The sequence below is a fragment of the Metopolophium dirhodum genome, chromosome 5 (assembly GCF_019925205.1).
Source record: "Metopolophium dirhodum isolate CAU chromosome 5, ASM1992520v1, whole genome shotgun sequence".
Classification (NCBI taxonomy): Eukaryota; Metazoa; Arthropoda; class Insecta; order Hemiptera; family Aphididae; genus Metopolophium; species Metopolophium dirhodum.
The window spans coordinates 11,700,945-11,714,997 of record NC_083564.1 but is presented as its reverse complement, the minus strand read 5'-3'; the positions used below and the strand labels follow the sequence as shown (position 1 = coordinate 11,714,997).

The window sequence follows — 14,053 nt, the reverse complement described above, 5'->3', positions numbered from 1 at the left end:
CTGCAAAAAAGATCTCGCTTCCCGAAAATAATAAATTATAATACATTATACATATATCTCGTTGTTCCCTCGCATAATAATAGTAATACTAGTCTTGTTCGTAGTATTTTTTTATACTTTTATAATTACGTATTAGATCTTTATTTTTTCGTCGTAATACCTCTCATCGTCGCGTTTAGTGATCCGTTTTTTTTTCTTTTCGTTCGCGTCCACGCGGGTACGGTCCGGCCGAATTCGCCATGCCCGTAGACATCGGCCTCAGAGTTCGTTAAATGATAATGGAAAAAAACCCGTTATGTTTCGAAAAACCATTATTATTATTATTACGCTTCATCGTCGTAGGTTTATTATGTATTATTATTGTTACATACGATCACACGAGTTGATCGCCACGGCCCCCGTACGGACACACAATATACGTACCTATATGCGTATTTATAATCGTCGTCCATCGCCATACGCTATCGGCACAATGGGAAGGTTTCTGCGCTGGACAATGCACCGCCGATTTCCCGGACGCGCGCCGCAGTATAGGTACCTACTCATAATATTTTAGTCAGTCACCTCAGCGATAAACTCTCGTGACCGGAATCTCCGACGGCCAGCTTGCTGCAGCCGAATGCATATTATTATTATTATTATTATTGTTATTTTTGTTATTGTTGTTATTATTATGATACAAAGTGTTCCATCGCCGCGGTGCCCGGAGTGTATATTATATACCCGCAGATATTATACAGAGCGATTACTTTTGATCGTGAATCAGCTAAAATAACTCGTAGAAAAATGTAAAATAGTACCCATGACTTCGTTTGATAAAAATTACTTTTATTACCCTTTTATTGCCCGATGGTTTGCAATGAAATAACCGCTCTGTGGCCTGTGCAAATAGGCGCACGTATTAATTGTATTAATAGCTACCTTATATCGCATATCACCTACAGTTTATTACGTGTCATTAATTTCTGTAATTTATTTTAAAATGTGCCAGGAATTATATTATTATATGTCATATGTATACAACGTAGTCCACAAACAAACCGTTATTATATTATTATTAAATATTATATTGGACGGCGCGTATTCGATTTCCGTAACCGTTAATTAATAATATCGTTTTCCCGCTGAAGTCTCTTCTGCGCCGTTATTGCATCAGTAGGTATAATTTAATAATATAACCTATTTACTACTCAAACTGATGCTCATGTACAGATATTATTAAATGTATTGGGAGCAAATCAATTTTTTCTACTTTTTTTTGTGCGTGACACGGCGTTAACCGAGTTTTTAAAATGTAGATATCTTATACCTACGTATCACGTATGTATTATATAGTTGTTAGATATAAAATAATTAAAAACATAAAATTGGTATCCAGAAGAAAGTACATTTGTAGTTACTGTATTTGTATATAAATTGTAAATAATATACAGATGCCTATATTATATATTATACCTACCTATAAATATTTTTTTTTAATGTTAAAACACGTAGTCATTCATTATGTTCGAATAATATTAAAAACCGGAAACTATATAGTGGCACCATCGTAATAACCGGTATTGAATATGTGGCAAATATGTAATAGTCACGCTAATAAAATATTTGATAAGAAATTTTTTCAACATATCCGATCACAAAAGTAGTTAAAATTGAATGTATCATATAAGTAAAAACGAAGAGAATCTATATAGGCAGTAGGCACATTATGGTAATATTTATGTGAAATTCTACTTTTACTTAAGTAAACACTAAACTCTTGTAGTAATCATTTATGAGTTATGAGTAATAACTTAACTACTAACTTATAAGTTATAACAGTTATAATTGCCGATTGTAGAATTACTTGATGATTTTAATAGTATATATTGGTAATGTAGTATTATTAAAAGTTTAAATACTACATAAATTAGAGATATGCAAATGTTGTGCCACGTACAACCTTATTTGACTATTTAAATTTATCTCTAAGTAAATGTATTTATTTTATAGCCGATAGCATTTAATAATTTCAAAATTAGTTATAACTTATATAATTTGCCAAATATTTTTTTTTACTGTATATTACAAAATGTCAACATTTAACATTACATAATGCATCATTTTTGCAGTCGTGATTTTTTTATTTTTTTTATAGCAAAAATAAAGTTATTCAATTTTTAAAAATCTTTGTATCTATCTAATGGCCTAATATTATAACAATAATATGTCGTTGGACTTTGGTATTCATTTTAGATATCAATTACTCATCTAGAAATCATAACTTATTTCTTTACACGTTTTTGTTATATCCAGTCTCGCTATTGCTTCTTACAATACTTTCCATTTGAGTTACACATGCAATGCACAAGTCTGAGGACAGAGATTGCATTCGCCCACGTCCAATTGTAACCATCTATTGTGCTGAATTATATGTGATACTCTAAATCGTTGAAGACATATTATACACGTATTGAGCTAAATTGTATGATTCTGTTACGTCTTCCTTTTAGTCGTAGGTTCCTATTTGAATTTTCGATAGATTTACTCCTAATGGTTGAAAAATAAAAATGGGCATTAAATATACATTTTAGTTTTTGTTCAACCCTGCTGTAATTAAATAGCAGATTGTGTACAATTAATTCATACAATTAAATGATAATAGAATTTGCTTAATTTAGTGCGAGCATTAAGGAGTAATTATTGTATCCACAATAAATTTGTGCGGACCGTTTCCGAATCATCTCCGTTTATATACAATTATTATTAACACACTCGTTTGCATTAATTAATCAAAAAAAAACTGATGTTGGTGAGTCATGTGTGGCATATTGCCCAGTCACAGTTATAGTGGTAGACATCGAATAAGCATAGACGCAATGTTAAAGCATATATCTTAGCGAAAAAACAAATAGAATCAGTTCTAAAAGTACCATTTTGTCTCCTATTACATATCCTAATTTCCGTTATGTTCAAAAATATATGCACATCTCATCAATAATTTTATTATTGAATCTTTAACTGTTAAATTTATATGTGTTGTCTAAGTGAAAAAAAAAACTTCTCCAGTGTTTTTATATCTGACACGTTTTCCCAATATCATTTTATTGTTATTGCGATCTATATTCAAGTTTAAGGCAGTTGATGGTAAATTAATTTGTTTACTATTTCATTTTTCTTATATTCATTACTTTTTCTATACAAATTACTCAAATGTATGTCAATTTTTAACCTAAATAGGTACTTATTAATATTATTTTCAGTCATTTTTAAATTACTGTTAATAAATTAAGCATATTTTATCATGTCACCACACCTTCACGTTTTTACATTCAGTTAAAATAATTTAATAAAATAAATTAAATTATAAATAAACTATTACATTTATATATATTCAAGCTGATTCATCATTAATTTATTGTTATTATGTTTTTGAACCGTTAAAATATATTATAATACATTTTGTTTAATATCGTTTTTCCTCTTATTTTAAAGTGAACTATGATCTGATGAACATATAGATAAAATTAACTGTATTATATCGTTATTTGAATAACAAACAAAAATAAATCCAAGCTAATAAAAATATTTTATGGAATTCCATATTATAGTAGGTATCTACTAGGTTTACCTAAGTAGGTAGGTATTGAATCTTAAAAACACAATTATTAGACATTTAGACTAGATCTAGATCTAGTAACTAGATGTAATTAAATAATTTCAATAAATGTACAATCTGAAAACACATTTTATGTTGGACCTGAATAAAAACACTACCTATACGTGATACAAACACAATTTACCAATTGCAGTTAGCAACTATTTAGTGTACCAATTATAATTTGTAGTTTAAAGTTATTTGATTTTTTTGTCCTTCTACCTACTATAAATGTGTCGGTTATTTTATTAAGATTAGTTCTCCTTAGTCCTTAGTATAATCATTTGTATTACAAACTAACCAGCGTCCAGTCATAAAATCTTAAATGAGAAGGACTGTTTTTCTAAAGTGCGTACTTGTGAGACAACAGCACTGATATTATTTTAAATTATTTATTACTTGTCGCTTTTTATCCATAAAAAAAAACAAAGAATAAAAAGTAAAAATTCGTATGGTTTTTTCTCATTACACTTCTGTATGGATTAAAATGTGTATAGTAGTATACAAAATACCACCCTTCTATTTTTTTCAAGTAGAGTTTGGTGCCACACGTGTTTTGAGTTTTAATCATCTGCGTACGGCGTACCTACATACAAAGAGCCCACAGATGTTATTTTAGACACGTGCCTAGACGATACAGGATACCGGTGTCGGCGCTTTTACTTCCTGTAACCGTATCTATATATCCTTCTTATTCCTGTGTACCACCCTATTCTTACGGGATGTTCACTATGCTCAGAAAGATAAAATACGGGAATATTGTTTGTAGTTTGTACCTATACATTATATTTGTTGTACATTTTGTCCGTGGGATATTTTAATAAATGTACCTATCATCCCATTTTTAGTTACAAATGTATATTGTTTATAATCCGTTGTGTATGCTAGTTTGTAAATGTAAATTATAAAAAATATATACTATTTTTGCTATTGGTATTTTTTTACCTAGTTAATTGTTTTTAAAAGGTTAAGACAGAATGTTTTAGAATAAAATAAAATATTTATTCTTTTATTTTCAAATTAAATATTTTTTATGTACCTATCGAATTTGAAAAAAATATAGTACACATTTTTTAAATAATTGTAGTAATAATATAGTATTATAATTTGATTATAACTAGGTATACTTATTACTTAGGTATTATAAAAGTATTTAAGTCTGATGTCCCTAATAAAAATATTAGGTCATTATAAAGTATAAACTATTAGTTTCCTTATAATAATAAGGTACTTAATTGTATACCATTTTATACATAAATTGTATAGCATCATATTATACATTTAATTTCACACTGTTAAAACATGCATATTTTTACCATAAAATTGTTTCCAGTATATGCATGCTATGAGGTGTGTTATTGTTACCTATATATTATATTATATTAATTTTTAGTTTATCCTCCTCGCTGTCCACGGTAGTAGCCATTGGAAGGGATTATTTGTTATACACTTATGACCTAATTGGTTATATATCAATGTAATATAAGTATAATATTTTAAGCTATGTATATTGAAATAGCCTTTAGTATCAACTATTAACAGCGAACTTCCTACTCTGACCTTTTCGTTCTATATATACGAAAATATCCAGTTGAATTTATCCTCGACAATTTGTTTGTTGCAGTGTGCAACTATATCCTTTGACCTTTAACGAACACGCTATACTATTATTTCTACTTACCAACATTGCGTATAGTATGGTATAGTATAGTATAGTATAGTATAGTTTCGTATAGTATTGTTATGTATGGTAGTCCAGCCGACGTCAAGACTCAATGTATTTTATATAATATATGTACTACGGTACTTATATAATAGGTACATTATTACATTAATGTATCAATGGTCATTGTGATTGTGTTTTCTTATTGTTATACCTACTCGGAAACGTATTATTCTTCCCTTTTAAGGATAATTAATAACATGTGTTTTTTTTTGAATTTACGAAATATTAGCGACTTACAACTATATTTACTTGATGTACGTATGCTAAAAAAATATCACGTACAAATCATTAAAAGCAAGTTATAAAATGGTTTCTGTACAATCGAACCTGGGAAATTCAGAAATTGAATTTTTTACACACGACGCTATTCATTTTTTTTTTATTCGTTTTCAACCTATTAAAACTCGTATGGTGTTACTGTGATTATGTTTATTTATGGTGACATAAAAACGTTATTTAAAAATTGGCTTGACACAAATTTTTAGATACGCAGTTTTTTTTATCGTCTATTTAAACTATAACCGTGCGATGTATTTGGGATACGTCGTATGAGTTATGACTATAGAAACTTTCCGTAGCCCGGAACACATATATGGAGGTGATTGGTGAATGAAATATTATGTTTCGTTATCGATGTGCAATGTTGATTGTTGCTCCATTTATTTTGTTAGGTTCATTGCACGCGTTCATTTATTTTTTTCTACACACATAATTTGTATGATTTATTTTTGTTACTTCGACAGGACTACGAATTGGAACAAAAAATGGAATTTGAGATGAAAATGCGTGAGGGCACGACACGACTCCTTGCCGCTTGCAAACATCAAACGCAATCGTTGCAAGCCGCCAAGAGCTTGTTGACGTCTAACGAAAGGATGACCGCTTACATCGCTGAATTGCACCGGAAGAGCCGAGAACCCCCACAGTGAGTTTTGACAAATCATATATTATTTTAACATCAACGAGGCAATCGTATACAACCGAACGGTTTTCTGTAATTTTTTTTTACTATAGGATTGGATGGAACGGTGGAAAGGCTCGGGTGTCACTTTCGGACTTACGACTCCCGCTGATGTGGCGGGACACGGACCATTTCAAGAATAAAGGTGACTACCGGCGATTTGCAGTGTTCTGTTTGGCTAAAATCGGTACGCAACTGTATGATACAAGCCTCATGTTCCCGGTTGACAGATCCATGACCGACGTTACGTTTAACGACGTATTGCTCTTGTAAGTCACGCGTTTTTAAAGTCTCGCAAAAATGTCCACATTTTTATTTTCATTTATTTACCGTTGCAGTGAAAACGTCGGGCCTGATTTCAAACTTGACTTGGAAGTATACGCCCATGTACTGCGCGACGACTTTTCGATTGCGAGCACCCCGAGGAAAATTAAGAATACGTTGCACAGTTCCATAAGCCGCACGGTTGGTAAAAAGTTGGCTGCCACGTTGAGAGACGAACTGAATAGTGGTAAAATGTAAGTTTTGAACATTTAACATGTACATTTTGTACAGGCGTTTTATTTTTGAATCAGTAATCTATATTGCATTGTAACTCATTTTCAGTGGACCTAATTTTGAACTAATGGCATCAGCTAAACTGACTTTAGAAGAAGTGGATGACCGAGTACATACGCACGATATGAAAATCGAGAGCACTCGTAAGTAAAACAAAACAACATAATAAAGTTTGCTGACAATATATTATATAATATTTTTAATGACTAATAATGATTTTATGATTTTATGCCAGCAGAAAACCGTAATAATCAGTTACCTCTGTTTGGTCATTTTTGTTGTCGGTTGGCTGCACAACCCCAGTGTATATCGTCCCCGGTATATTCAGGGTGTGTACAGCCACGAGATGAAGCTTCTTCCTCATGGGCCAACCTCCAAGCATTTGAACTGTCTATATGGTCAACAGAAGAAGAAGCAAAATCTCAACCACCTCAGAAAACATTTCGTGTTGATAGGGTATAATCAATGTGATCGAATTATATGCAATTGTTGGGTAAAAAGTCAAAAACCTCTATGAATGACCAACGAATAGTGTATAAAGATTACACCTATAATTTAAAATTGATACATTTTATTAACCAATACTAAAGCAAAGATTTGCACCCAAATCATTTATTTTTGTTTTTGGTGTTTACACACGCTGAAATAAAAATTGTAAACAAAAATTCTGGTGCTCATAACATTATTACATTTTGGTTGATATAGGTGAAGTATTCTATGCTAAAACTTTGTTTGAAAACTTAATTTAGGAATTTATTTAAGTATTAAATATTAATATGATATAATCTATGATTATTGATATTATTATCACAATATTGGATATTACAATATCAATTTATATATTATTTAACTAGACAAAAAAACGGTTTATTTCACTTAAAAGTAACAACATATTCTATGCTATCTCGTTTATTATTATTAAAAAACAAACTACAAATTTGAATTAAATTTAAAAAATACATACCAGACATGTATTAAATGAATATTGTATTGTAGAAATTATAAGGGTTTTGGGTTACATAGATGTTTCGTTAGATTTGGCTTTCAATTAATATTTTAAGGTTTGAAAAAAAATTTTCGGTTATATGGGTTTTTAATGTTTAGATTTGTATGATTGTCATAAGCTCTGATTAATACAGGTGTATAGTACCGACTAAAGGATTAATTTGATGAAAAAATAATTCTAATTTTACTAAAAATATTTGAAATTAATCATGTTTTGTTGGACTATAGTTAAAATGCAATCATTGTCCATGGTTAATTTTACTTTTTTTTTTATTTATTATAAATGTTTTTATTTTAAATTATTATTATATTATATTAACTCTTTAGGGGTGCCTATGCCCTAAAGATATTCATAAATTCAATGAAAATATATTTATTGAAATATATCAGTTTTAAATCAGATATTTATTTATTTAATTATTGATTGAAAGTACGGTCTGGTACATATAATCCTTATAAACAATAATTATCGGTTTATCATAGATTTTTTTCCCAACCATAAATGACAAGTGTATACTGATACTACAACATAAATATTTTGTTTCTTCTAGAATACAGTAATTCGAGCGCTGAAGATCAATAATGAAATTGAAATATCCAACGAATCTGAAAAGCGAACAGTATCGTTTATATTTTCAGTAGAAAACGGTGAGGAAAAGGGCAACTGGCTAAAATATTTAGTTCAGCATACCAAAGAACATAACAAGTAAGGTGTATTCAGACAGCCAGGAAATGATCTTTAAAATTAATGTATTATTTTTCTTAGATGGAAAAAAGCGGCTGAAAATGTCATGGAAGTACAGTTGTTAGAAACTAACAGACATTCATTTGTTAAGCCAGAGCGACAAGGATCACTTTATGATGAAACTCCACTTTTTGGTAAACTTACTCATCAATTATTGTAATATAATTTCTGTTTATTACTTTTTGCAAGGCTGGGCAAGTTAGGTATTTAGGTATTTTTTTTGATTTGTTAATCTAATTTAATAAAGAAAAATGTAAATTAAATTAAAGTTAAAACTTACTTTTCTTTTTTTATAAACTTGTAAAAGTTACAAGTTAATTAGAAAATAAAAGTAACTTAACTTAGTTAAAAATCGGTTACTTTTTTTTCATATAAAATTAATAATTATAACTTTTTAAAAGCTAACAAATAACATAGTAATTTCTGTAAGTACTTATGTACTTATGTACTTTAACACTTAAATCAATAACGAAATATAACATAATAATTAAATTATTTTTATGTTTTTGTTTACCTAACAGTACACAACAAGGTATTCAATTTATAGTAACCAAATTTATTATTAGTATATAATTAATTACTCATACACATAATATCAAATATTATTAAATTCAGCTGTAATTCTACGAATAAATAAAAATTTAATAATCAATCAGTATACAAATATATAATTATTGAGTATACAAACGTAAATGGGATACTGAGTAAATAATTATATTTTCTTTTTCTCAATGACTTGGTTACCCCCATAACTTTATTGTTTATAATATATTATTATATAATAATTATATTTAGTGAATATGCAATATTATAAATTATTATTTATTAGTTTATCACTTATAATCTTTGATATTTTCGATTATTGTTTTTTGTTTTAAAAAATTTATTTTTACAAAATAAAATATATTATTTTAAATCTGTGGTTTTAAGGAAAAAATTAACTTAACGTGATAATACAATTAATTAACTTAGAAGTTACCTCTTAAAAAAAGTAACTCGTATAAATATAGCTCGTGTAGGTATTGAAATATCTTAACTTATGTAGTATAAATGTTTGAACTAATATTTATAATTTAAAATATACCAAACATAATAAATTTATCTTATACACATTAAGACACCTAAATAGTGGAATTTGATTACATCAAATAAAATAATCGGTTTGCTATACCATAACTATACATTTCATGAAAAACATAATTATTCAACCCACTATAAACACGTTTATTATTCTTAAATTGCTAAAAGTAAAAGTAATAGTATTCAATATTTTTTTTGTTTAGAATCTTTTGACAAGAGCAGTCACGATAAGAACAGGCCTACTGTAATGGATATGTTTTCCAATGGAGGCCAAGTCTCAACTACCAGTCTAAGCTCATGTTCATCCACCGGTTCTATGTCTCATAATCTACGCTCAAACTCATCCTCATCATCATCATCGACTGTGAGCAGTAGTGGAACCCAACGACGATCACATTGGCCGTTTTCTAGGAAAACGTGATTAGCACACTGAGTTTCTATTTCTTAATTATGATGTACATACTGGAGTGGGCTACACCTTATTAAGATTCCTCGTTTTATACCCTTATTTACCATTTTTGTACCTGCTTAATGTTAAATTTTAAAAGTGCTTAATTCTAATAATAATTGTATTATTATTATTCATTTTTGTCTCTTTGTACCTATTCCTATGTGTACCATTTCATTGATTTTCCATTTTATTTTTATAGCATATTTTAATTTGAAGTATAGCCCTCTCGTATCAATGTTTCTTTAAGACTTAACAATAGTATTAATCTTAACTGTATAAAATGAATACTTATTATTATTATTATTATTAGAATTATAAAAGAAGATTTTTTTTGTATTTATTATCATTGTTTAATAACCTGAGAATCTTTATATTTCAAATGTGTCCCATTCATCACTATCCTATTTTTCGTGCTAAGTTAATTCTAAAGCTTTTATATTAAATTCAAATATAATTTGAAAGTAGTAGTTAAATTTAATTCAATAATAATAATAATGAGTTATGACCATGTTTTTATACTGACTGATCATTAAATCGTGTCAAGTATGTATAATTTAGTAGTGAATATTTGTTAAGGCTGTACATTCTTACTACTTGTGTATACATACAAGGACATTAAACATATTTATATTAACATAAAATGCTGGTGTTATATCAAATATTATTAAATTAAAGCCAGACGACTTAATTAATACCACGGATGGGATGTAAAGCACCATTTCTAGTGGGGAACATCCTTGTTTGATATACAAATACAATATGTCCATTATTACTTCAGGATCTTTCAATTAATACCTTCCAAATTCTAGAGTATTACCAAATAAAAAAAAAATATTAACTAAGAATATGTACACATGACACTAGGTAAACCCATTATGGTGTAATGTTGTCCACCAGGTTAAACAATTGGTGGTGTGCAGTGTAAGACTGACTGTTTACCAGAGCTACTATGCCACTATGACTATGGTTTTGGACATCAATATATTATTTTCTACTAATGATATGCATAACAATTATGGTTAACTTAAGTTTATTAATCACGGCACACAACATAGTTTACTAACCTCAATTGATTGATGTATCAGAAGTTATAATGTCTATTGGCCACGCCATGGAGTATAGATCTACTTTTCACAGCCATGCCCATGAGTACAAAATATACTGAACTGTACAATATTTTATATCTGATGTTAAACTTATTGTAATTTATTCAAAATATTGTATAATCCAGGGCTTTATATGTAAAATAAATAACTTTACATGTATATAAACAATCGTAAAATAAGTCATTAAAATGAAAAACAATGAGTTAATTGTCAAAATATTCAGCCCAAAAGTTTCATAGTTTAAATCGTTATGGTCATGAAACAACTCCTGTGCTCACCTAGAATATCATACCAATTTACCATCAACCAGAATAAATATGCAAACGCATACAAATCTGCGATCTAATCATAATAAAAGTTGAAAGCATCATATTAATCATAAGATTTAGTTTAAAGTTCTGTTATATCCATAGACATAAAAAACAAAATGTTTTAATTGTTTTATATGCCTACAGTTATATTTTATACTATATTAAAATTTATTTCTTCTTTCTTAGTAAAAATTTTTTAGTTAGTATGTACAAATATTTATACAAATATTTACTGCTGCAAGTATAACAATAAATTACAACACGTTACTTCATTAGTCATATATTTCTAAATTTTACATTACAATTAAAAAATAAATACAACAAATATGAAAAGTAAGATTTAATTAAATTTTAAAATTAATCTTACTATGATCATTAAATGTATTTACTATAGAACATCCTAATTCTATTAACAGTCTATCAGCAACAAATTCAATAAATATGGCCACTTTTTCACAGCTCATGCCAATCAACTTAACAAGTAAAGCATTTGTCAAAAACTCTTGTTCAATAGTCACGGCTTCACAAATGATATGTACACAGCTGAAGATGGCTTTTGATCTAAATGTTTAAATAAGAGACAGGTAAAATCGGTGTGTAAACCCTAAAAAAATATTAAAATAATAAAATACGTTATTTGCATTATAATATTATACTTGAAAACATTAACATACCTCATTTCTAGAAATCAGCTTGTCGCTAAAAGTTAAACCTGGCATCAATCCTCTTTTCCTCAACCATATTATTGAAGGAACAATTCCAGATAAAAATATACCTTTAACGGCAGCAAAAGCCACTAACCTTCACCAAATGTTGCTTTACTATAAGTAATCCATTTAAAAGCCCAATCTGCCATTTTTTTCACACATTTTCAGTAGCATTAATTAAAGTCTTAATATAAAAAAAAAAATAAGAGAAATTAGTCTTATATTATAATAATAAAGATAACAAAAAAATGTATAGTTGTACTTTTCTTTCAGGTCTTGAATATCAATTAATAAGCTATACATTTCTTAATGTATATTCTCTATCATTATTTGGAACCCATAAAAACATCTTGACTCAGTTATTTGAACTTCTTGAGAAAATTTTCATTGACTATGCTATTTGAAGCAGCAAAAAATGCTAATACGTAGGATACCAAATGACGCTCTTTATTAGTCAATCTCATCCAATCTTTAAGATCCTAAAAGCAAAAGTCCACTTTAATTAGAAAATTACTTTTAGTCACTTTGATGAACTAGAGTATACAGTTTGCAAATTGACTTCTTCTACATTCCAGAAAGGAGCTTCTTATTTTTTGTACATGACCCAAATATTGTCATATATAATAGGAACCTAACGTCTCGGATTATCTTTCAATTGTCGCATCAAAATTTGCTCTATAGGCAATCACAGATTCCAAAAAATCTATTTTTGTCAACTGAAAACAAAATAAATAATTAGAATACAAAATTAATTGAATAAATACTATTTTAAATTTTAAATGCAGCAATGTATGTATTGATTTTACAACTGTCTTCATTATATTATGTCTGTATACACGATAAGTAGTCGAAATAATGTTTTTTTTTAATGCAAATTATTTTGAGTTGTAAATTCATAAAAAATTTTCTATTAATATCTAAGATTTGAAAATTGAATACAAGATTCCTTGTAAGTTTGTCTAACTTTATCAGAAAATAATGTCTACCGCAATGTCAAATTAAATTTTTGTGAGCGTTTGAAGTTCAAATTTTTACAACATTGGATATTCCCTCGATTTCTTATGGAATGATTTTCTTATTTTGTTCCAATTCTAAAAATAATAACCAAAGATACTTGAAATTTACACCATTATAAAAAAAACATTTCATAATTTTCTATACTTGATAACATTTTAAAAATATTTTGAGCTGTTTACGGACATTTTCAATTTTTAATTTATAAGGTTTTTTTTATAGCTGTGATAGGAAGTACTAACTCCAGTTTATTCTTTATCTTGATGGTTGACAAATAATATTAAGTAGAAAAGGAGTTAAACTATAAAAAAGTTGGCATTTCTTTTTTTTATGGAGGGGGGACAAATTTATACCTTTGTTTACCAAAGTTACACCGATGATTAGAAAAATGGGTGGTCAATCCCAAAATGGTTCTTGATTCAATGATTACACAATATAAAAACATAGAGGAGTTTATTTCTTAAATGTTACAATAACATTATTTGGGAGAAAATTAAAAGAATTTTTTTATTTTTTTTTTAGATTTGGAGTAAATAGCAATTAATAATGTACCTACTGTTGTACCAACGTTTTACAATGTGTGGGTTTTTTAGAATTTTTTTTTTGTTTGATAGTTTATTATATAAACCTTTTGTATTATTAAGTATACGTATTCCAAGTCCAGCAGTTGATGTCAAACACAGAACTGTACAATATAAAATGTTATACGTTATAAATTATCATATGTTTATCAATTTGCTCGCGACAATACC

General features: G+C 28.3%; 1 protein-coding gene and 1 pseudogene across 7 annotated transcripts in view; one reads left to right on the top strand and one right to left on the bottom strand.

Annotated features, from left to right (window-relative positions):
- Positions 1-10,499, top strand: part of LOC132944512 (rhotekin-like) — a 34,932-nt gene extending 24,433 nt beyond the window's left edge. For 6 of the 7 annotated variants that reach the window (XM_061013894.1, XM_061013892.1, XM_061013895.1 and 3 more), the window contains 8 exons: positions 6,107-6,288; positions 6,378-6,593; positions 6,663-6,842; positions 6,931-7,025; positions 7,118-7,338; positions 8,439-8,593; positions 8,654-8,766; positions 9,916-10,499. In XM_061013894.1, coding sequence (XP_060869877.1) covers positions 6,107-6,288; positions 6,378-6,593; positions 6,663-6,842; positions 6,931-7,025; positions 7,118-7,338; positions 8,439-8,593; positions 8,654-8,766; positions 9,916-10,133 — 1,380 coding nt within the window. In that variant the 3' untranslated portion in view covers positions 10,134-10,499. The remainder of the gene's footprint in view (positions 1-6,106; positions 6,289-6,377; positions 6,594-6,662; positions 6,843-6,930; positions 7,026-7,117; positions 7,339-8,438; positions 8,594-8,653; positions 8,767-9,915) is intronic. The other variant, XM_061013893.1, reaches the window with a different exon arrangement.
- A 1,345-nt stretch (positions 10,500-11,844) lies between these two features.
- LOC132944819 (ribonucleoside-diphosphate reductase subunit M2-like) lies at positions 11,845-12,590 on the bottom strand (annotated as a pseudogene).
- Between the last annotated feature and the right edge of the window lie 1,463 nt (positions 12,591-14,053).